Source organism: Mesoplodon mirus (assembly GCF_964341445.2).
Source record: "Mesoplodon mirus genome assembly, chromosome: 10".
Lineage (NCBI taxonomy): Eukaryota > Metazoa > Chordata > Mammalia > Artiodactyla > Ziphiidae > Mesoplodon > Mesoplodon mirus.
The window spans coordinates 69,753,476-69,777,696 of NC_138986.1; the positions used below are offsets into that span (position 1 = coordinate 69,753,476).

The following is a 24,221-nucleotide window of genomic DNA, read 5'->3' on the forward strand; positions in this document are numbered from 1 at the left end:
GGGCCCAGAAAGCACAGGTGACTAGCATTAGCGGTTGGCCCAGACTCACATGTGACCCACCTCTGTTTCAATAATGTTTTTCTCTCATATGACACCTAGGGCTCTTATTCCCTCTGACAGCTGACAGAGGAGGAATGATGACTATGGTTTACTGGTAGGCTGATATGATATCTTGATACTGGCCAGAAACAGGCTGTTGGTCTAGTACAGCTTGTTCCACTGTCTACTGTAGCAGCATAACAAATCATTCCAAAACACTAATTTGAAAAGATACACACACCCCAGTGTCCATAGCAACACTATTTTCAATAGCCAAGACATGGAAGCAACCCACATGTCCATTGACAGATGAATGCATAAAGATGTGGTATCTATATACAATGGAATATTACGCAGTCATAAAAAAGAATAAAATAATGCCATTTGCAGCAACATGGATGGACCTAGAGATTATCATACTAAGTGAAGTTCAGTCAGAAAGAGAAAGACAAATATCATATGATATCACTTACATGTGGAATCTAAAGTATGACACAAATAAACTTATTTACAAAACAGAAACAGACTCATACACACAGAGAACAGACTTGTGGTTGCCAAGAGAGGTGTGGGGGCAGAGATGGATTGGGAGTTTGGGATTAGCAGATGCAAACTATTTTATATATATATATATAGAGAGAGAGAGAATGGATAAAAAACAAGGTCCTACTGTACAGCCCAGGGTATATTCAATATCCTATAATAAACCACGGGACTTCCCTAGTGGCACAGTGGTTAAGAATCCGCCTGCCAATGCAGGGAACACGGGTTCGAGCCCTGGTCCAGGAAGATCCCACATGCCGCGGATCAACTAAGCCCGTGCGCCACGATTACTGAGCCTGCGCTCTAGAGCCCAAGAGTCACAACTATTGAGCCCGCGTGCCACAACTACTGAAGCTTGCACGCCTACAGCCTGTGCTCCACAACAAGAGAAGCCACCGTGATGAGACACCCCCATGCCGCAACTAGAGAAAGCCCGCACTCAGCAACGAAGACCCAACACAACCAAAAATGAATAAATAAATAAATTTTAAATAAAATAAAATAAACCATAAAGGAAAAGAATATGAAAAAGTATATATACATACATATATATATATAACTGAAGCACTTTGCTGTACACCAGAAACTAACACAACAATGTAAATCAACTATACTTCAATTAAAAAACATTTTTAAAAATCATTCCAAAACTCAGTGTCTCTAAAGAACAAAAACCATTTTATTATCTCTCATAGTTTCTCTGGGCCATGAACTCAAAAGGGCCCAGCTGAGCAGTTCTGGATTGGGATCTCTCACGAGATTGTTGCCAAACCTCACGGGAGCTGGAAGGCGAACGCAGTGGGGATGGCTGGGCACCTCCTCTCCAGGTGCTCATGGTCTCTCTCCATGTCATCCCTCCACACAGGTGGATTTGGGCTTCCTCACAGCATGGAAGCCAAGAGCGGAGGCTGTGCTCAGGCCCAGCAGCAAGGTTTCTTCTCACCAAAGGTAATCTAGCTACCGCCACTGCTGAGTGCCCAAATTGCCAACAGCAAAGAGTAAAAATAAGCCTTTAATATGGAAATTTTCCTCAGACACATAAGCCAGCCACTTGGTAGCCAATTGATTATGCCCTGGAGAATGCTTACATGTGTCTTCATGATGTCAAATACCTTCTCCACATATGAGTTTCCTGCCCTTGTCAATAGTGCCTCCACCTATACCACCATTTGAAGGCTTTCAGAATGCCTGATCTATTGGTATGGTGTCCCACATCATACTGCTTCAGACCAAGGGACCCATTTTACAGCAGATGAAATACAGTACTGGGCACATGAGCCACTGAATTTGCCACGTGCCTGTCACCCAGAAGAAGCTGGCATTGAGAATATTGGGATAGTCTCTCAAAGACTCAGCTAAGGTATTGTTTTATAATAAAGAGTTTGAAGGCCTTTGTTTCTGGTTCCCAAAACAAGGCTCTAAATCCTTGGGATTTTCCAAGTGATAGGAGTGGCCTTGTTATGTTAATGAGGTGACTCAAAGTAAGCCCCTAGATAGCTTCAGAATGGGAGCTGATCACAGCAGAAAGATAAACCATGTGATTCGAGGAGCCAGGGTTTGAGCCACGTGATATCAGGCCCTCAACTTCTGGAAAGGGAGTTGGGGAGACTAGAAATTGAGTTCAGTCATGTGGCTAATAATTCAATCATTGTGCCTACATAATGAAGCTCCAGTAAAAACTCTGGATGCTGAAAGGTCAGTGGAGCTTCCTAGTTGGTGAACATGTAGGTGTGCTGTGGCGTGACATGCCCTGGGTCCATGGACAGAGGGCATGAAGTGCTGACTTTGGAATATCCTAAGATTTCACTCTATGTGCCTCTTCATTTGGATGTTGTCTCCTGAGTTCTGTCAGTTTGTCTCATGAAGTATGGAAACTGAGGAGGCTGTGGGAACCTCCGAATTTGTAGCCACTTGTTCAGTAGTGTGGGTAGTCTAAGGATCCCACTTACAGCTAGCATCTGAAATTAGGGCACTCTTGTGGAGGACTGAGTCCTTAACTTATGGGATCTGTCCTGACTCTGGGTGGTTAGTGCCAGAATTGATTGTAGTACATCCAGTTGACATTAGACTAGTTGGGGTTGAAACAGATATCAGCTCAGGAATAACACCTTGTAGGACTGAAATGTTGTTCTCCAGAATGGGGTTTATAATTTGAACTAGTGGTCAATATGCATTGCTATGTTTCCAGTAGCTAGACTACATGAATTCAAAAACCAAGGGGCAAAACCAGATTGGTCCCTTTCACCGTTACCCTCAGTGATCCACTTGCTAGCCATGCACTTTCCTATCCCCAAGTCCTTAGGCTCTACTGGTTATAGACCTGGTTCCCAGAAAGGATACTTCCAGCATAGGACCCAGTAAAAAGTTCCACTAAACTTGAAGCTATAACTACCAACCTAGTGACCTTGGGATCCTCATGCCATGGACCAACAGGCAGAGAAATGAGTTATTATCCTGACAGGGATAATCAGCCCTTATTAACATGAGAAGCAAGGGTTGCTGCTAAACGATGCAAGAATATTTCTGGAAGCCGTGGGATTCATTGGGGCATCTCTTGGTGCCTCTATGCTCGGTGATAACAATGAATGGACAAGTACAGCAACCAGAGCTCAACAAGGGCGAGACAGCTCAGGGTTCAGGGCCCTGAGGATAAAGTTCTGAGAATGTGAGAACAATGATGAAGGCAACCTTGACCAGCCAAAGTGCTGCCAGATGTTGACGGAACTCTAGAACGATTGGTGGGGCAGACAGTGACTGTCCACCATAACCTTGCAGCCAGCTGCGGCAGTGGAGACTAGAGCTTGGTTTGCTAACGTGCATTAATTCTGTGTTAATGGAGCAGATCCGAAGAGTGGCGCAAGGAGTGCACAGTGCGTATAATTCACACACACCACATCACAGCCCCTCAGCCTCACCTGCCTCTTGCTCTCGTCACCTCTACAGAGCCAACTTCGTGCAAGGGCAACCTGGCAGTGCTCTGCTTCAGGCTCATGGCTCCAACATTTCGTCCTCTCTGGGACTCCCCTCTTGAAATCAAGGCATGAGTATGCTGCAGAAGCCCATGTGGTGGAGCGGGTGCAAGCTGGGGTGGGGGCAGGAGGATTAGTTAGCACCCCCTGGAGTGAATCTTTCACTAAATAAATTCTTCCCTCTTTCTCATTCTGGATGAGCTATCTTCAGATGTGTTTTGTGGCTTCTTGGATGACACATCGTGGACTCAAACAATCAGCTACACTTAACAGTGGCCAACTAGATGATAATGCCTGCTTGTACTGGCTCTCCTGCCCCACTCCCCCCTGTCCCAAGTCACTGTTGCTCCCTGGAACTGCACTCCCTAAGAAAATATTAGCACATAAGTCCTTTGCCTCAGGCCGGACTTTCTAAGGAACTAAGGCTAAAATATCGGCTTACCCTTCTCCAGTTTCACACCAAAGGAATAAAGAAATAATCTGCAAATAGGAACCCAGCCCCTGCCCATTGAGAGCTAGAGAGGATATATCCATGGGTCCACATAAGAAGATCTGGCCTCCCCGTGAGTTTCATCTCAGCTCCTTTTATCTGCACAGATGCCTTTACTGTTCTCCTTCCTTCGTCCTATCTCCCCAGGAAGGTAAGCCCAGTGTGCACCAAGGACACGATGCAATTCTTAGTGGCACATGATGAGGCCACCTGACAGACGGATGGAGGCTTTGTTCGAAAGGGCAAAGACACAAAAAATCTTTCCCCGCTCCTATAACTAGCCTATCCATTTTCTTTCACCAGTGCAGTACAAAAAAGCTGGGCCATGCCTTTCATTTGGAAGACCCTCTCATCTCTAATGATTGAGTTGGGTTGGACTGGAGTCATGTAAAAGGATGCATAATGGCCTACTTAAGACAGCTCTTTCCTAGATTTTAAACAAAGGAGGCAAGAAGATTTTTGAAGGGCATTCATTCCTTTGCTTACCTCATTACAGCAGGTGAGTAGACAGAAATTACACGCAGCAAGCCTTAGCAAAGGATAAAGACTGCACATTTTGCCAAAAGCTCCCAGCTGCTCTTTCGGAAATCTAAGCACTGAAGAGAAACCAGCGTCTGAGAAATGACAATTGCAGCAGCTCATCAGTCCCTTCAGGGGCTGCCTGCCTGGTCCCTCTCCATGGCTAGCATTTATTTTTTGAGTCATGGCAAGCAAGTTCCCACACAGCACTTCAGACACATCATTAGAGAAGCAGCAGGGCATAGGGGAGCAAATATGGGTCTTGGGGTCAAACACTCCTGAGTTCCAATTTCATCTCTGGCTCTCAGGACTTATACAGCCATAAGTGTTTGCATTTTGCATTAACAATTCCTTTGCACTGAGAAATATTTCATTTCAAAGTCAGGAACTAAGCACCCTCTCTACAGAGACATTTAGCGCTACCAAGTCTAGAGAAGTCATTAAAAATGGGGCTCAGGGGGGCTTCCCTCGTGGCGCAGTGGTTGAGAGTCCGCCTGCTGATGCAGGGGACACGGGTTCGTGTCCCCGGTCCGGGAGGATCCCACATGACGCAGAGCGGCTGGGCCCGTGAGCCATGGCCGCTGACCCTGCGCGTCCGGAGCCTGTGCTCCGCAACGGGAGAGGCCACAACAGAGAGAGGCCCGCGTACCGGAAAAAAAAAGGGGGGGGGGCTCAGGGGAGGAATGCTATCCACATCCAAGGAGACCCAATTTTATCAGGCATCCTGGAGCTAGCTGACCACACTCTGTCATCATTGTGTTTCTCCCAGGAGATCACAGAAAGCCTCAACTCCAATGCCTTCTAAGGGCTAAACAACACTCTTGTTTTTTGCCTTTACTCTCCACTTTTGAGCTGGTCCTGATGCTTGACTAACTTTTTTCATCTGGGGAGATCTAAACATTAATGATCAGAAGTTAAGTCTTTGGGTGGTAAAAAATTGCCATGGTCCTTAGCTTTGGAAAAATTAATTTTACCATCAACTTGGTTTAATTCTTTAAAACTTTACAGCAGCCTAAATGTGATGCTCAATTGGAATAACATTAATACAACACTAAAGGTGTCTTTGCACACACATGCTCTCTCACTACACAAAATGCCATAGTATAAACATCATCAAGGTAAAGGGTAGCCCTCCATGGGGAAGCCTGTCACAAACAGTTACTGTATTAAAAACAACAAAGAGAAACACTTTACTACTGCTGTCAAAAGCAGCAGGTAAACAGACATTAGGAAATATAAAAGTTGCAATGGTACAGCATTCACATTCACACAAATAAGTTCCCAAATTTTGCCACAAAGGAAAAGTTATATTGGAAAATTAAACCTCATCTGCACCTCCGAAAATAATCCAGGAATATTTATAGTGATTATTTCTCTGCCACCGTCATTATAGGTTATAGAAAAGGAAGAAGGAGAAAGACTGGCATGGTCTCACAACTGCAGAGAGACACTGAGCTTCTGACATTCCATATGTGCGTGCTCTAATTGGTTGTTTTTAGAGTGGGTTGTATTTTCTCCCATGGAGTTTAGCATTTGGTTTCCTAGGGTAGTGAGCAGTAGACATCCTCTCGAGCTGTTGGATAGATCTGCTTAGGACCAAATGACACTGACTCTTTCTCTGAATGCATCATCTGTCACTCAGCAAGAAATGCTTCTGACCCTATTGCTGAAGCGTCTACCTCAGCCTGGGCCACCAGGTGTCTCCCTGAGATCCCACCCCTGGGAAGCACTGATAGGAAGGGTCTGAGAAACACAGCCAAAACACTCAAGATCAACCTTTTGCTCAATGCTATAGTCAGGTTAAAGCTCACTCTCTAGTTATGAAATTGAACCCAAAAACCCAGGGTATTTTATCTAACCAAATGATCCCCACACAGAGAACACAGACTCACCTGCCTGCCCCTCTAGAGCCAGCAGGAAGGAAGCGCGTCAGTCTAGCCCAGGGGACAAAAAGGGCAAAGACTCTCCCACTCCAGGTGAACACTGCTCTCACCCTGACCATGAAGGGTGATGAGCAGGTGGACTTGGTCTAGCAGCTTGTGGGTTATCAAGAGCATCGGGTCAGCCTGATCTGATCAGGGAAAGGGCAACATTGCCACCCACAGAGTGTGGGTCGTGTGATAACTTCAGTCTAAACAAGACAGCTAGGGATCCAGAGCTAGAGACAGAGACAGAGACAAAGGTAGAGATATTGCTAAGCCAGACTGACCTGAGGAAGGGGTCCAGGGGCTGCTCCTTTTGTGAAATTACTGAGTATGACTGGGATTCTTCGGGAGTAGTCAGACATCCACAGAAGACATGTATTATCCTGTGAAATATCCCATACAGTCAACTTAATGATTACTACCGAGTGTCCACCATGAGGTCAGCAGTGTTTGGAAGCTAAGGATAGTTTCACAGATAATTCTACAACCTTAGTAAAATTTACACTTTAATGGGTGGCATAGGGAGACAGACACTGAATAGCAACTAAGCTAGATAGACAGATAGATAGATGATATACTAGCAAATGTGTATGCTATGAAAAAAATTAGAAAGGTGATGTGATGGAGAGAGATGGGGTGTGTAATTTAGATTAGATAAAGGTATTTGAGCTAAGCCCTAAAGGACAAGAAGGAGGAACGTTTCAAATATAGGAAAGCTTGCACGAAGCATATTCCAGGCAGAGGGAACAACACATTCCAAAGCCCTAGGAAGGAACCACAAGAAAATCACTGTGGCCAGAGAAGAGAGTGGTGGATGATGTTGGAGAGGTATCAGCGGCCAGGCCACTTGGGGTCTTGAAGGCCATCACAAGGAATCTGGATTTTATTCTTCATGAAGTGGGAAGGCACTGGAAGATTTTAAGCAGGGAAGTGACATCATTTTATTTGTTTTTAAGAATATCCCTCTGATTACTATGAGAATAGATTGTAAGGAAGCAAGAAACAGGCTATTTTTGGTTACTCGGGTGTGCAATGACAGTTTTTGGCTAGGATAGTAGCACTAAAGATTGATAGACTGGGACAATGATTCAGATCTATTTCAGAGGATCTGATGTTGCTTTTGGTACTCCCACCAGCTTTAGGAATCACTCACGTAGCCACCTTTCTTCTGCAGAGGCAACCCAACTTTCTTCCCAAATCCCATGTCATACTGTGCAGGAATACAACCACCTCCTGGAAGCCACCTGTTACCTCCTGCAGGAAGGGTCCTGTGAAGACTATACTGATGAATTCACCCAGTAAAACTTAGTCCTAGAGGTCACACATCACAACCCCTGGGCACCTGAGGCTGAAACTCTCACTGCGCCCAGCATGTTTTGCTCCAGCTGATAAGGCATCCCTGCCACCGTCACTCCTTGCCTGGGTCTACTCCAGCCACTTGACACTATGCTTTCTTCATTTGGGGTGACATGGTACTTGTATAAAACAGGATATGTTCTATAAAATATGGGGCACTTATTCCCTGCTTTAAATAAGTGTGCTCTACACACACACACACACACACACACACACACACACACACAAATGCTTGGCCATTTGAAAACCTCATCCCTGGTGTTCTAGCTACTTGATCAGACTTTCATGCTCTGAAAGGTAGCTTAGGTTAATAAATGTGATAGACATCATCATATGGATGCTACTGAGAGCTGTTTTTCATGTGCATTAGTAAAGATCCATCTCACTAATAGAACTACATTGCTTCAAAAAGATGAACAACTAATCAGAAGCAGCTGTAATGAATTAAAGACACTGACAACTCAGCAATGAGACATAAACGATCCTGTGGGGAGAAAGTACTTTTAAATTGTTTAAATGTGCTTGTCTAACATGTCACGAAAAGCTGTAATCTTCCATTTTCTATTAACAACTCCATCAATTTTCCCTTCATGTTTTCAATGAACTGTCTTCTTTCAAGCATGGTGCTGTTCAACACTTGAAGAAAACAGCCCCTGGGTTTTATTTTAAATTCCGGATTTAGAAAACTGAAATTGCATTTTTATCATTTTAGAAGTTGGCATGTTTCCTATCATTTGAAATTTCAGATCACTGCCCCAAAATTCTTTTATAAATTCTTTGATACCGGTGATGCTTGAATTATAACTATGCCAAGCAGGAGGAAATTACACTGTTTTTATCAAAACACAGAATTTTTATAAAATTCCACAAGTTGACCTTATTTTCATTTAACTGATCTCATGCTTACATCCTTGTTCTCTTACTGAACATTTTTCTTCTGACAGCAACATTCCTCGTAGAATAAGAAGCACAAGGGGAGAATGTGCTCACATCTCCAGCACCCTGGACATCTATCTGTTGGAAAAGATGTACATCCCTCCACCCCAGTTAGCTGATGTAGCACATTTGACTACTGAATAAAGGATATGTAGTGCTCACAGATCAGAATATTTCCATATCAATCTACCAAGCAACTACATACTAGTAGTCATATTGGGAAAGATTTCAGAGATGGCCTATAAGCCCTACTGTGGCTATTTTTTTGTTTGTTTTTCACTTTAGAATGTTTACTAGTTCATTACAACTTAAGGGATATTTACTGAGTATCTATTACTGCAAGCACAAAGTTAGGTACTGTGATGCAAAGACTAACTGAACATGGATCATGCTTTCAAGGACTTCAAAATTGTGTGAGGAAGATAAAAATCATGTTCAAATCACTATGTTGTGATGATATTAGATATTAGGCTGTCTTCATTTTTTTTACACTATGGAAGCATGGCATAGTGATTAATTCTGCCTGATTTGGATAGGGAGAGGGGCACAAATTCCATAAGCTGACCCTATCTTCATTTAATTGATCTCTTCCTTATATCCTTTTTCTATTACTGAATTTGAAGGGAAGACTTCAAGGAGGAGGTGGTGACATTTGAACTGGGCCTTGAACAATGAGAAAAGGTCTATAACACTCTGTGTCTTTCCTCAGGCTTAAATTAAGGCCTAAGATATGGACGTGATGAACAAGATATTCAGGGAAATATTGGACAAATAACTTGCCTTCTATAATAAACTCAGTTTTCTATGTGTCTAACAAGTAATGAGAAACATGTGGAAGACACCTGGATTCAGATTGTAGATGATCTGATACACCATTCTGAGGATCACAGACCCTAACACCTTGTAATGGGAAATGATTGAAAAATTTTAGCAAGGGTGTCATGATCAATTTTAAATGTTAGGAGGATTATTCTGGCATGATGCCTTCGTGGAACATTGCTCCACTCTCTTCTAGCAACCACAGCTGCTGTTGTAAAAGCCATGTCATACTGACTCCCAACCCTTTGATGGTGACCTAGCTTCTGTTTTTGGGTACCTAACGGACCTTTTCTTTATCCTTGGTGTTCTGAAATTTCATGATATATGTTTCCGTGTCTTTTTATTCTTTATGTTTAGACTTAGGCTTTCTATTATTGGAAATGTCTTATGTCACTTCTTAGATAATTCCCTACCCATAATTTTTACCTGCTCTTTCTTTCCAAAATTCCAATTAGTCAGATACTCAAACACCTGATCATCTTTCTTTTCATTTTATTTTCTGAGTAATTTCCTTAACATTAACGGCCACTCCTTCTTTTGAATTATTTATTTATTTGCTTGTTTGGGGTGGGGAAGAAGATCATATTATTAAATCTCAAGGGCTTTCTCTTATATTCTGATTATTCCTTTTCTGTATCATCTTGTTCTCATTTCACGCAATATCTTCTCATTTATCTTCTCTTTCATCTTCTCTTTCTTCTGCTCTCTAATTTCTCTGTTTCCTAGGATCTCCTCTGTTTAGTTATATAATTAGTTGCTTTTGTCTTTGCCTTTCATGTGGAAAGCTTTCCTAAAACATAGAATGATTCTTGCCTGTCAAGTCTTATGTCCAATTAAGGCATGGAAAAGTGGATTGGAAACTTTAGGTACATGGACAGAGCTTTTGAATGTCTTTGCAGTGAAGGGCACCAAACCAGACTTCAACTGAATAATCTTCAAGTATTAGTATCCTTCTAGGACTAAGAAAGTTCTCTTGCCTTACCTAGTCTTCAGGTTAATGCTTGGCACCCAGTGATCTGGAAATAAAGCAAAGAATGGGAGACTGGAAGTCTAACCACTCAGTGTACAGACCCTCCCTCTACACCCCTGAGCTCATCACCTCACCCCCAGCCTCTACAGTGCCTGGTGTTTCCTGTGGCCAGAGACTTTGGGGTATTGTTTCCTTGGATTTGAACTTCAAGCTTGCCTTCCACTCACACCGAAGTCTCAGTCTTTCTTGGAGTCTGTGTCAAGTGGCAACTTGCTTGTCTCTTCATAAACCCTATTGGCAGACACTTAGGTGGAAATGCCCTCTGCTCTACCCAATCCACTTGTCATCTTTAAAGACTGTTTTTTTTTTTTTTACATTCCTTCTCCACCCTTGCTTTCTTTCATATTCTCTTTATGAAGTTATAACAGATATCAAACCATTTCTTGATAGTTGAGTCTGCAAAGTACAAAATAAACAGTTTATGTTGGTCCAGGTGCTCCAAAAGGCCAATGCCAAGTTCAGGAACATACCGGTGAGATAAAATGGAGATGCAGCTGGAAAGGGAGCCAGAGTCATCAAACTGCAATGTAGGTGAAATGGAGATGATTGGAAAGAAGGTTAGTTGGATGCATCTTACAGTGCAGTGCAATTTAAGGAAGCTCAGCAAGGCTGTCAGAGAGGTTCTCAAGGCAAGTTCACCAGTCAGTAGAGTCCCACATCTCCAGGGTACAATCTTGCTCTGCTACCTCTGCTGTGCTTGGTCCCTGTCCGGGATCAGCCCATTGGAGGCAATGTGGGGGTGGATTTCAGAGGGCAGCATCCAGGGCCATTGGTTGATAACGCTGTCTACAGTTGGAGATCTAAGAGGCACATTCTCGTGACCAGACAAAACATCACAAAACATACAGGGAAAATATATTCCTACCACTGCACATAGGATTGGAAAAGTAGTTAAACCAAGTGCCCGCTGGAGGTAAAAACACCTCAAGTAGCATTCATGCCTAAATACACCCAAGGTTCCTCTAGTTTGGGGGTCAGTAAACTACAGTCTGTGGGCCAAATTCAGCATGCTGCCTGTTTTGTAAATAAGGTTTTATTCAAACAAATGTTTTATTCAAACATTCAAACACCCCTATTCCTTCATTTCTGTATCGTCTCTGGCTGCTCTACAACAGCAGAGTCGCAGAGTTGTGACAGAGACTGTATGGCCCAAAAAGCTGAAAATAGTTCTTCTCCATCCCTTTACAGACAGTATGCAGACTGCTGCTCTAATTTAAAGCCCATTGTCATTTAATTAGAGAAAAATTTGTAAAATACAAAGACTTTCCACACTTTATATTTCCAATCAAAGTTTCCAAAAAATATACACTAGTTCAATGACAAAGGGAGAGAAAAGAGTCCTAGAGGGAACCATCACAACCCCAGCTTCTCCCAAGATAAGGAGTGTCCATGTTTCAATTTACTGAGTTGCATAATAACTGCCAGGGTGTATGCTAGTCACTGGGAATACAAAGATGAAGACCCAATCTTACCCTTAAGGAGCCCAGAGTCCAGCAAACATGTAAATCACTGGAATGTAATGTGACATATGCTCTAAACCAGCGATTCCCAACCTTTTTGGCACCAGGGACCGGTTTCGTGGAAGACCATTTTTCCACCGACAGGGGACAGGGGGGATGGTTCAGGAGGTAATGTGAGCAATGGGGAGCGGCTGTAAATACAGATGAAGCTTCGCTCGCTCGCCCGCCGCTCACCTCCTGCTGTGCGACCCGGTTCCTAACAGACCGCGGACCATAGTGGTCTTCCACCTGGGGGTTGGGGACCCCTGTTCTAATCAGAGTGTAAAGAGCACTTAAAGAGCACAGGTGAAGAATCAATTACAGACTGGAACAAAATATGTCAGATAAACATATGCATTTATTCACTGCCACCTCCCAAAATGCCACTAAAGTGATAGTATAAGAACTCTATGGTGGTGTGCTGAATTGGGCGATTGGGATTGACATGTATAAATGATGTGTATAAAACTGATGACTAATAAGAACCTGCTGTATAAATAAATAAATAAAATTAAATTTAAAAAAAACTATAGAAACACATACACACATACACGCATACATTTATAGATACACATAGAAGCTAATATTTAGAAACATACACACACAGAGACACGTATATAGGCACAGCAAACCACAGACTGGGAGAATATATTCACAATGTGCATGTCTGACAAAGGTCTTGCATTCAGAAAATATAAAGAACTCTTACAACTCAATAAAAAGAAGACTACAACCTAATAAAAATGAACAAACGATCTGAACAGATACTTCGCAAATGAAAGTATATGAATGGCCAATAAGTACACGAAAACATGCTCAACATCAGTGGTCCCCAGAAAAATGCTAATGAAAACCACAATGAGATACCACTACATACCCACCAGAATGGTTAAAAGTAAAAACAGTGACATTACCAAGTCTTAGAGTAAAGCAACTGGAATTCTCGTATTCTTGTTGATACTGTATGTGGTGATTGATGTTATGTGTCAACTTGACAGGGCCACGGAATGCCCAGGTATTTGGTCCAAACATTATGCTGGGTGTGTCTGTGATGAGGGGGGTTTGGATGAGATTAATACTTCAGTTGGCAGACTGCATAAGACTGCCCTCTCTAATGTGAGGGCCCTCATTCAATCAGTTGAAAGCATGAATAGAACAAAAGAAGCTGATCCTCCCTCGAATAAGAGCTGCCTGACTGAGCTGAGACATTGGTCTTCTCCCGCCTTTGGACTCAAATGAAAACATCAGCTCTTCTTGAGTTTCAAGCCCATTGGCATTTGAACTGGAACTGACACCTCTGGCTCTCCTGGTTCCCAGGCCTTTGGGGTTGGACTGGAACCATATATCACTTCTCCTGGGTTTCCAACTTGCCTACTGCAGATCCTGGGATTTCTCAGACTCTGTAATCACCAATATCTTCTAAAAAATGTCTCCGTGTGTGTGTGTGTGTGTGTGTGTGTAAGACCACAAATGGATCAATCCTCACACACACACACACACACACACACACACACACACATCCTATCTGTTCTGTTTCTGTGGAGAACCCAGACTAATACACTAAGTAAAATGGAAAATGGAAAATATTTTGGAAAACAGTTTAGCGGTTTCTTGAGAGAAGTTTACATTCGGGGACTGTTTTTTTAATTAGTTAGAAGAAAACAACTATAGTCTCTCACAACCAGGAAGAAGAGATTAGGGAAATTGTGTTAAAGCTTATAAAATGCCCAAACAGCCAAAAAAAGCAGTTGTTAATATATTTTCAACATTCACTTGAAAAAGTAACATTGTTCTGTCTGTTCCAATAATCTGGGATTTGCTTAAATGATTTAATGACCTATTTCCTAAACTATGAAAAATTGTGTGAAATGTACATACCAGAATTTAGCTCTTATTAAGCACACCTGCACATTTCTTTTAATAGCAAGATCACTAAAACCTAAAACAAATTAACTAATAATATCTGCACATATAATTGAGTATAAGGGTGTGATGTTACTTAGGTACACATGCCTTACTGTACTTAAAGCAACATTATGGACCAGTCTAGTCGTGAGATAAAGGATGTAGAAGTACACTGTAGACTCTGAAAGGCTATGTAAGTGGTGGACACTATTCCAAGCCCAATAACGCATAAAATTGACCTCCAATAGCAATTGTCCTGATATTCCTGAGACCATTCCTGGCAGCTGCAGCATGGGGTCCCCAGCCTCACACTGCTTGGAGCGTGTTCCCTTTATCTCTACCAGTCACTGCCTTATTTCTCTCTCCCTGAGGTCGGTCATAGTCTTATTTTTTCCTTAATAGCTACTCTCCTCTTTCTACCTGGAAACATTTAGAATTCTCCTATAATCTGTGGTTTATCCAATTTCACTTTAACTGATGAAGGTGTAGATTTTCTCTTCCCTACTCTCTTACCCATTCATTGGGCACATTCAATCTGAAATATATTTCTTTAGTTTGGGGACGTTTATTGTCATTATTGCCTCAAATATTTCCCCTCCTCCATATTTTTTTCTTCTGGGACTCCTATTTTCCAGATGTTGGCATTTCTCCTTCTTTCCTCCATGTCTTTTGTTTTTATTACTTACGATTTTTAGCTCTTTATCCTTTCTAGTTCTCTTCAAAATGAATTCCTCAATCACACCTTCCAGGTTACTAATTTCTTCCTTAGTCATATCTAACCTGTTACTTATTTCTTCCATGTGTTCTTTATTTCAGCTCTTCCGTTTTCATCCCTAGTGGGACCTTTTTATGACTTCTTGTTCCTGGTCTTGTTTCTGATTATTAGTGTATCCCCATATCTCTCTGAGGATATCTGTTAGGTTTATTTTAATCCTTTGGACCGCTGTGTCCATGGAGCGTATATTGATCCATTTGTGGTCTTACTTTTACATGATCCTACCTCACGCGTGTCCAGTTATTTGGGCTGGTGAGCTTGTGGTTCCTGAAAGGTATCAACTCCTCTATCAGATAATATGATATAGGGAAGGCAAAGATCAGGTGTTCATTTGGATCCCTTCTTATAAGTTTAAAGACAGAGGGAGAATGAGCCCTCTTATTTGCATCACTCCCCATCAGACTACTCTGTCCAGGAATTCACTTTAATTCTTTGAAAGAAGTCCCACTTGGAGGAAACTGCCTCCTTCTTCTGTTCCTCACCAACCCTGCAGATTTGGAGGGGGAGCGCACTGGTGCCTAAGAAAGCCAGGCACGCACACCATTTCCATCAGCTTCTTACACCTAGCAGGGCTTTCTTGTGCCATGGATTATCCATCAGTAGCCCCTGGGTGGCCTGTGTTGTTGCTGTCCGTTCTGGTTGCAGTGGCCCTGGGGAGATGAGGACCCTCCGGGGCAGAAGCATGAGGCTATCTATCTCCCACCCAGCTCCCTCTGCTGCTGCAGCTGCCCTCAACCCCAGACTGGCCCCACTCTTACTCCGCCACAAGGTTTCTCCACCTTTCTGCTTCATTCCCCAGATCTCTGCTTCCTTATCAACTCTGTAGTTTCTCTGATGCACACTTTGGGGAAAGAAAGCCAGAAGCTCACCTTATCACAATCTGAAAGCCCTCTTTTTCTAATTTTTCTACAATAAATATATATTATTTGCTAACTATTTTTCAAGGTTATGCAAAAAGGCAGTCAGTGCCCTTTTAGTCTTCATTAAGAGGGAAGGAGAAAGGAAAAGGGGAAGCAGTTATTGAACACATATCATGTGTCAGGCATGTAGTTTAGTTGATAATGTCTGATACCGTGGAGCATAATCACAGGTAAAATATTGTTTCCTGTTGTATCTGCGACATTTGTATCTGAGGCAGACATCAATATTACTTAGTGTCACCATTTCTAAGAGAAGCCATCCATAAGGATATTGGTGATCAAAGCGTATGCATTAGCAAAGCAGTGAATAAATTCATTTACATTGACCTCCTACTATCTGTAAACCCTAATGATAAAATGAGTGGAATAAATCAAAATTTCTAGCATTTGTCTCCTTCTTATAATTATTTCTCTTTATTGATATTCTCTATTTGATGTGACATTACCTTCATACCTTCCTTTACTTTTTAAACCATGGTTTCCTTTCACTCTTTGAATATATTTATAGTGGTTACTTTGAAGTCTTCATTAAATCCAACATCTGGTCACTCTCACAGGCAGTTTCGGTTGCCTGCTTTTTTCCAGGATATGGATCAAACTTTCTGTTTCCTTGCATGTCTCATAATTTTTTATCAGAAACTGGTCATTTTAGATAATATATTATACCAACTCTGGGTACCTCCCCTACCTTCCAGGGCTTGTTGCTGTTATTTTCTTATTTACTTATATAGCGACTGGCTGGATTCTTTTAGTGAAGTCAATTTCCTTCCACAGTGTGAAGACTCTCATGTTGATTCTCACAGGGCAAGGCCTTGGTTACACTCACGGTCACCCTAGCACAGCAGCGGTTTCAGTGGGGTTCCCTCTGACTGTCTCTTTCTAGTAATTGTTGGCTGATTGCTCTATTGTTTTCAACAATGCCCTGGGGCATAAGTTGCTCCATAGACTCTGCAATCAAATTTGGGGAATGGCAATCAAAACCCCACCATTTTCAACAGTGTCTTGCTCAGGGTATGTCCTCCATCTCACAAGTGGGATGGGAAGAAGGGAGTTTGCAATTCTTGGCAAAATTCACCCAGAACTTATCAGCAACAGGTAGATAGGGGCAGGGTGGCAAATGCTGAAGTCCTGCCCCTACAAGAGGATAGCTCTCTGACCAGGAGCTGCGCGGAGGGAGCTCTGTGTTCTCGGCTGCAACAGTCTGGCGTGGAGTTTCTGTCTCACTGAGCAAGAGGGGAGATGGGTGTGAGTCTTGATTTAAGTACTACAGACTGCCACTATTCTTACCAACTTTTAGTGGATTTTCTCAAATAAATATTTTTTTCATTTGCTGCATGCCATTAAGAATATTTGCAAGGACTTTAAATGGGTAGAGTTTTTAAAATTATTTTCACCAGTTTCACACTGGAGAGCAGGGCAGTGGAACTCCTCACTGTCATGCCAAACCATTCAGACTTCTTAATTCTTTATTAGGCTGAATTATTTGGTGAGTTTTCAATAGTCTTCATTTACTCTACTCACGTAGATTAGATGCATGGAATATGCAGTCAGAAAATTAGACACTGGATCAAGAGGCAAAGATAAAAGAAACAGGAATAAATTCCTAGGTACTATCTTCCTGCTACTGTTTTCAAGTTCAAGATCAAGAATGAGTGAAGGGTAACTTAGTTAACTTGAGCTGCCTGTAGGTTTTCCTAGCCTGTATGATGGTTTCTTCTGTAAGAGATACATTTCAAACAGTTAGACAAGGTCAAGTGTAAGGCATAAAAACTGGTTTCACTGTTTAGATCATTAAAATGTTTGTCCATCCCTCAATTTGTTTTTGTGAACCAGGAAAAGTTGAAGCTCCCATAGAGACTTTCTAGTTTCTGTCTCAGCTGTGTCATTAACCACTCTGGAGAATGACCTGAGGCCTGACTTCTTAAAGAACACAACTTCTTTTCTCTGGAGTCACAGTGCTTGGTGTAGTCTCCCGCCAAAATCTGTCATCTCATAGTCCACCAATGAGGTCCTGTGTGCCCTTAAGAAGCATATTTAACTGCTTTGTTTCTCTCATTTTAGATAATATCAAACATCAGACAGAAAGGATTTGTGTCTTCTCTGTCAGCTGTCATATGTTTTATAAAGGAAAAAAATGTCCTCCTGAGTTCTGTTAAATTACGCAGGTTTTCATTTCATTATTCTTTTGGAACTGAATAACCATCATGAACATTCTTTTTTCTCAAAATCTTGAATTTCTGTCAATGAAGATTCCTCAATCCCTTTGAACAGCATATGAACAGCTCCTTAATTTGTCATATTACCCTCGCAATTCCACAAAAAGCTTTACCCAAAGACTTCCCTTCAAGTACATATAACGTGTGTGGTTAGAAGTGATTGAGAAATAAGCCATAACCATTTGAGCAGGTATAAAGTTAGTATTTGAAAATAAGAAACACTTGGTTTAGAAGCAAAAAAAAAAAAAAAGGAAGAAAAGAACATGAAACGTGAATAACAAAGATTGATTTGAAACACAATTTACCTTAACCACAGCATTAAATAATAAGCAGCCAATTATATCCAAAGCTATTGATATTGTTGTACCTTTTGGGGTGTTTCCTCAAGAAAGAAAAAGCCCACCAGAAGCCCATTACTTCCACCCAGTCCATCTCCTGGCACTGACATGGATTTATCAAATGACTCTTAACGTTTGTCGGGTGCTTACTGTGTTCCGGTGTTGGTCTAAGTGCTTTACATGATGAAGTTACACATTCCAGCTCTATGAGACAGGCACTATTATTATTCCCATTTTACAGATAATTGGAAATAGGTACTGCTTCCAGAGTCCATGCTCTTAAACACTAAAGTACAGCACTTCTTAAAGTAATTTCTGACTATGGTTGAGAACACCTATAATCACAAAAGAGAGCAAAGCTCAGGGAAATTCCCCCCTAATATTTAACCTAAGTGTGGGAATTAAAGGGTCCCAATCAACATCAACTCCATTCCCTAAGCTTTTCACCAACTGAGATGTGAAATGAAAGTATAAGGCAGATGGGAAGAAGGGTAAGATATTACCTTTATTACTGGTACAGGCGATATTGAAGAATGTGGTTTCCACCTGTAGGGCAAGCCTCAGAATTAGGCAGAACTGCATACCTGTTGCCAGGGGTCTCCAAGTACGGCGCTTGCATTCGTAAAACTCCATGCATGGTACCTGCATCTGTAAAACCCATGTACGATGTAGGCATCTGTAAATCTCCACGACTGGTGCCCGTATCTGTAAAACTTGCAGTCTGAAGGAGAAGATAAGAACATAGCTTTGTGAGGAGGCCAGCTCCCAAGAAGAAGAAAAGAGAGGAAGGGTCTGGATTCATTCATCTAGTTTTTCCTTCCAAACTCGGCAATCAAATGACACTCCCCCTCCTATATTGTTTGGGCCAGTCATTCAGAGTCTTACAATAGCCCAATGTTTTTCAGAGTTTCTAGATCTGTAATCACAGCCTCTCCCTAAAAGTGCAGTTTATGAGATTCTTAACAACAGAATGTAGCTTTCCTTTTTGTAGTTAGTGATGAAAACAGATTCTTCCAATTCTTCCAAGCATCACCATTGTTAGTGTCTTTTATGCTCTACGGTCCCTTGATCTCTTTTTATGGAATTTTTCCCAGTGAGCGCTAAGACTGGTAATGTTACTCTCAGGGGCCTCAGCAATCTGAACTCTTCCTTCAAGATATGTTTTGTTGCAGCCTGGCAAAATGGAATAAACATAGAATTTGGAATTTGGAGCTCTGAGTTAAATTCCACCTGTGCAAGTTTCTAAGCCTACCTTGAACATGTTGTATAACCTTTCCGAATCTTAGTTGCCTCATAAGTAAAGTGTAATAATGATAATAAAAAACAAATCTCAAGGGGTAATCTTTAGAGGATCAGATGAGATAATAAATTTTGGAAAGTAAGAAACCCCATATAAATATGTCATCGTTACCTAGCCCTGAAGAGCATTAATAATTGTTATTGTTATTATTGCATCTGACTCTATAATTATTTGATTCAGTATTGCCAGATTTAGGAATACTCCTGTCCAGACCTCATTTCTGAAATATAACACTGCATCTAGAAATATTATTTATTATTATTAGAAATGAAAATAACTGTTAGGAACTGTAACTTGTTCACGTTGACAAACACACCCTAAATAATTAACTTAAAGTTCTTAGTTCTTAAACCTTACCCACATGAAGAACTGTGTGACATTTGAAGAAATTGTTTCGCAAAGTCCAACACGTGGAAGGCTTTTTACAACTGGATTTCTGTAGCAGATGGGCACGGCATAATTTGTCTTTTCATATATTCAAGTTTATTTTATGTAAGAAGTAGTCTCGTCTTATATTTTACAGGAAAGAGAAAAATGGGGAGAAAGTTTTTGTCTGTCACTCATAATATTTATTTTTACCAGATTAGAGTCTGATTGGGTAGAGAATGCCGGGCATGGAGAGCAAATGTTGAACGATTAATTGCTCCATTCCTGGAGGATCATTTTACTTCCACAGTTAGCACAGCAGTTCTTTGGAGATCACCCTAATTGGCATTTAATTCTAGGTTGGAAGCACAAAATGTCCTCTCAAGCCATCCCTCCTCATTTATGAAAGCCAAAATTAAAGATCCTAATGCCCAATTTTCATGGCATACTGAGTGAAAGGAATTGTCAAGATGCCTGACTTGTCATCACACCAGAGGGAAATATAAATTGTTCAAGTGAGCCAACCAAAATGATAATCTGTGGATTATATAGCAGTTTATCGTGTAGGAACCCAGCTGCTCCACAGTAAACCCAAACTGTACAGTCTGCCATTTGCTAGTCTGGAAATGAGATGGAACACTAATGTCAAGCTATTCTCTTGGATATACTCTCCAAAAATGCCAGGAAAACATGGTTTCCTGAGGCTTGTATTTCTTTTCCCCATACAAGTCTGAAAAGAAAAGACATTTAGCCACCGCAGGTCCTTACCCAGTTCAATGGCTCAGGCATAGATACTGGCCCTGGCTGCCCAATAACCTACTCCTTCTCCACAGAGGACCAGTCATGGAGAGCAAATCTACTTTCTCTTCCAGCCTTTCACAGTTTTAAAAATCACCATCGTGCCGCCTGCAAATGTCTCTTCTGGATGAACATGCCAGTTTCTCTTTGTAGTGTGCTCTAGAGCTTCCATCACCATTTTTTTTTTAATTGGAGTATAATTGCTTTACAATGGTGTGTTAGTTTCTGCTGTACACCAAAGTGAATCAGCTCGATGTATACAGATAGCCCCTCCCTCTTGGACTTCCCTCCCATCCCGCCCCCATCCCACCCATCTAGGTTGTCACACAGCACCAAGCTGAGCTCCCTGCGCTATAAAGCAGGTTCCCACTAGCTATCTATCTTACACATAGTAGTTTATATATGTCAATCCTAATATCCCAGCTCATCCCACCCTCCCCTTCCCCCTCTGTGTCCGCATGTCCCTTCTCTACGTCTGCGTCTCTACTCCTGCCCTACAAATAGGTTCATCACATTCCTTCACTATGTTTTTTTGCTGTCTTCAGGACTTCATTAAATGTGTCAATGTTAAAGCGTGCTACAAAGGAAGTTAAGACAATGCTTCAGGCATGATCTGGTCATCGTGGGCTGTCATGACAATAAAACCTCCTTGACACATCATATTTCTATTATTCTAACTAGAGTATATTAGCTTTTTTATACCATCTCCCACTACTGACTTGTATACAGCTTAATGTCAACTAAAAATCTTATTCCAGGCACAGCTTTTAAGTCACAGCTCTACTGTTAGGCTTTTGTTCTACTGGAGACAGGTAAGTCATCGGTTTGTTCTGCTTTGTTCTTTCTTAGACCTAAGTAAAAGCTTTTATGTTTATTCTTATTAAATTTCATCTTTTCTGAAATACCCATAAATCTATAAAGTTAGAGTCCCTGTCTGTCTAATTTACTACTGAATTCCCCTTTAATTCCTGGCATATAATAAACACCCAATACATTTTTTTTTTAAAAACAAATGCTTGAATAAATAAATCTGTTCCATTGTCCCAGGCTACTGAGATCTTTGGGAGTTCTGGTTTTAGTAGCCAGTGTATTACCTTTTCTTCCAAATTATGTCATCCACAAATCTGATGAATAGTCTCTCTACGTTCTCGCTGAAGTCGTTCATTAAAATACTCCACCGTTATTTGGTCAAGGACAGAGCCCTCTGGTGCATTTTTAGAGACCGCTCTCCAGCTCAGTGTAGGTCCATCATTAAGAGACTGAAATGAAAGAAATGAGATTGCCTTTTGAGAGTTAAACCATAAATCAGTACCTATATGCAGATCAGGGATAGCAAAGTCGCCTTAAAAAGAAGACATGCATCCAGGCCTGTATGATGTTCCCAAAACCTGACCAAAGGTACTAACTTGTCTTAAGAACATGTCCGTCACAAGTGATTGGGGAAGAGGGAGACAGTATTGAAGATCGCATCCAGTCTTTGTCTAGAGAGCAAGGCCCAGTCAGGCCAACTACAGGATGTCTGCTTTGGAGATGGACAACACAAGGCTTTGAGACCTTGATGCCATTAAACATTGGAACGGTTTAACTAACTCCACCTGCTCTGATTTCATTATCACCAAGCTGCCTGCCACCTACCTTGTCATTTTGTGACTTTGGGTAACTCACATAAATGTTGTGTTCCTTTGCTTCTCATCTGTAAAATAGAGATACTCACCATACCTATTTTGTGGAGGTTTTTTTTGAGGATCAAATGGAGTCTGGCTATAGGTACCCCTCAGTCCATGTTAGCTAAGGAAGGGAGAGAGAGTGTGGGCTAGACCTGTAGGAGAGTCCTGACAGACTACTTGGTTGATATTCACATTGTAAATTAATAAATTGGTATGAAGAGCTTTGTTCACGTGAGGCAGATTCCTTTAGTTAGAACTGGGATGCAATACATAGCATATTCAGGATTTTCTTAGCCTGCACGTTTAAGGTCTTCTGATAACCCAGAGAATGGAGCCTCCTTGGCAGCCCCTGCCCTTACTGGGCACCTTTCTTTTCAAATTTCTACGGAGTATAGTTTGATTTTGTGTTTTGACCCAATCTGAGAGTCTTTGTATTTTCGATGGGGGTTTTAACTCATTCATATCAATTATCAAAATTAATAATCTGATATCAATTATATGAGCTTATTTTATGTTTCTTACTATATTTTATTTTGTCTTTTGCCATATGAACCACAATTTCCTTATTTAGGTTCATCTTCAAGTGACTTAAAATATAAATGATATTTTTAACTCCTATCTGGGTTTCTTTGGGGGTGATTGGAGGCCAAAAGGGAGAGATCTAGTTGTTTCAGCCTTAAACAAGGAGAAATCTCCCGGAGCCGGTTGTTTGCTAGCAAACAGGTGGGGAGCTTCTCCTTGGTGCCCACTGTTGTCTGCTTCTTGGCAGAACCCCAGAATAAGCTTTCATTTTCTTCTTATACAAACAGTGCAGGACAAAGAACCCCCAGAGGGCTTTCAACTCTCATCTCTGCCTAGTGCGGGCCTTCATCCCAACTGCAATGTCTTCTGCTTCCCCACTGACCGAATTGCATTCTTAGGCTGAGGGCTCCAAAGAAATGTAGGAGGACCAGAGGTGAGCAGGAGGGAAAAGTGTGGAATGGCCCTGGGACTTGAAGAGCAACTCATCTGTAGGAAGGGGCAACTTCTTTCCATTAGCCTATGAGACACTGCATCTTTGAGGCAGGAATACCAAAAACACCCTACCACCTGACTTTTACCACTGCACCCCTGATCTGCTTCTGGTGGTGGAAGTACTGCTCACAGCCCTACAGACTATCCATCACATATTCAGTCTCCATCACAGCTAGATTTTCTCATCTTTCCGCATTTCTTCAGTATTGCAACAGGAAGACAAGGAAGGAAGAATATTAGGCACATCTCGTCAGTGATCAAATTCCTTTCTGATTTCTGCTATTTCCCAGGATACTGTATTGTGAACATAGAGTAGTTTCTGTGTTGTTCTGTAAGCCCATGAAAGGCAGCATGACATAGTGGTAAAAAGCATAGATTTTGTAATCAGACTGCCACTGGCTCAAATTCCAGGCATTGAGATGTGTGACCTCCAGCAACTCATGTCACTCCCATAAGGCCCAGTTCTCCCATCTGTAAATTGGACCTAATAATGCCTAACTCAACATTTCTGTAAATAATAGAGAGAATATGTATAAGGGGCTTACACTTTAAAGTCACTCAAAAATTATATTTATTAAGGTGTCTTCAAAATACTGTGAGTAGTTTAGGGATTCCCCAGCTTCCTCTCTCTTGTCAGCAAGAGATCTGGGAAGGATGTGGGGTAAACAGAGCCCAGCCTTCCTGCTCTCTCTCGCTTCAATCAAAGCAGCTCTGCTTCCATCTGTTGTGCTTCTATATGACATTTCTTCTAAACAAAAAGTCTCTGGTTAAAACAAATTTTAAAATCACAGTTGAAC

General features: G+C 41.6%; 1 protein-coding gene across 1 annotated transcript in view; it reads right to left on the reverse strand.

Moving 5' to 3' along the window:
- LOC309811057 (uncharacterized protein) overlaps positions 1-24,221 on the reverse strand; it is a 155,682-nt gene that overhangs the window by 9,767 nt on the left and 121,694 nt on the right. Inside the window, exons 2-3 of the mRNA XM_082633561.1 lie at positions 21,838-22,002; positions 18,864-19,000 (exon numbers count right to left, since the gene is read on the reverse strand). Coding sequence (XP_082489687.1) covers positions 18,864-19,000; positions 21,838-21,908 — 208 coding nt within the window. The 5' untranslated portion in view covers positions 21,909-22,002. The remainder of the gene's footprint in view (positions 1-18,863; positions 19,001-21,837; positions 22,003-24,221) is intronic.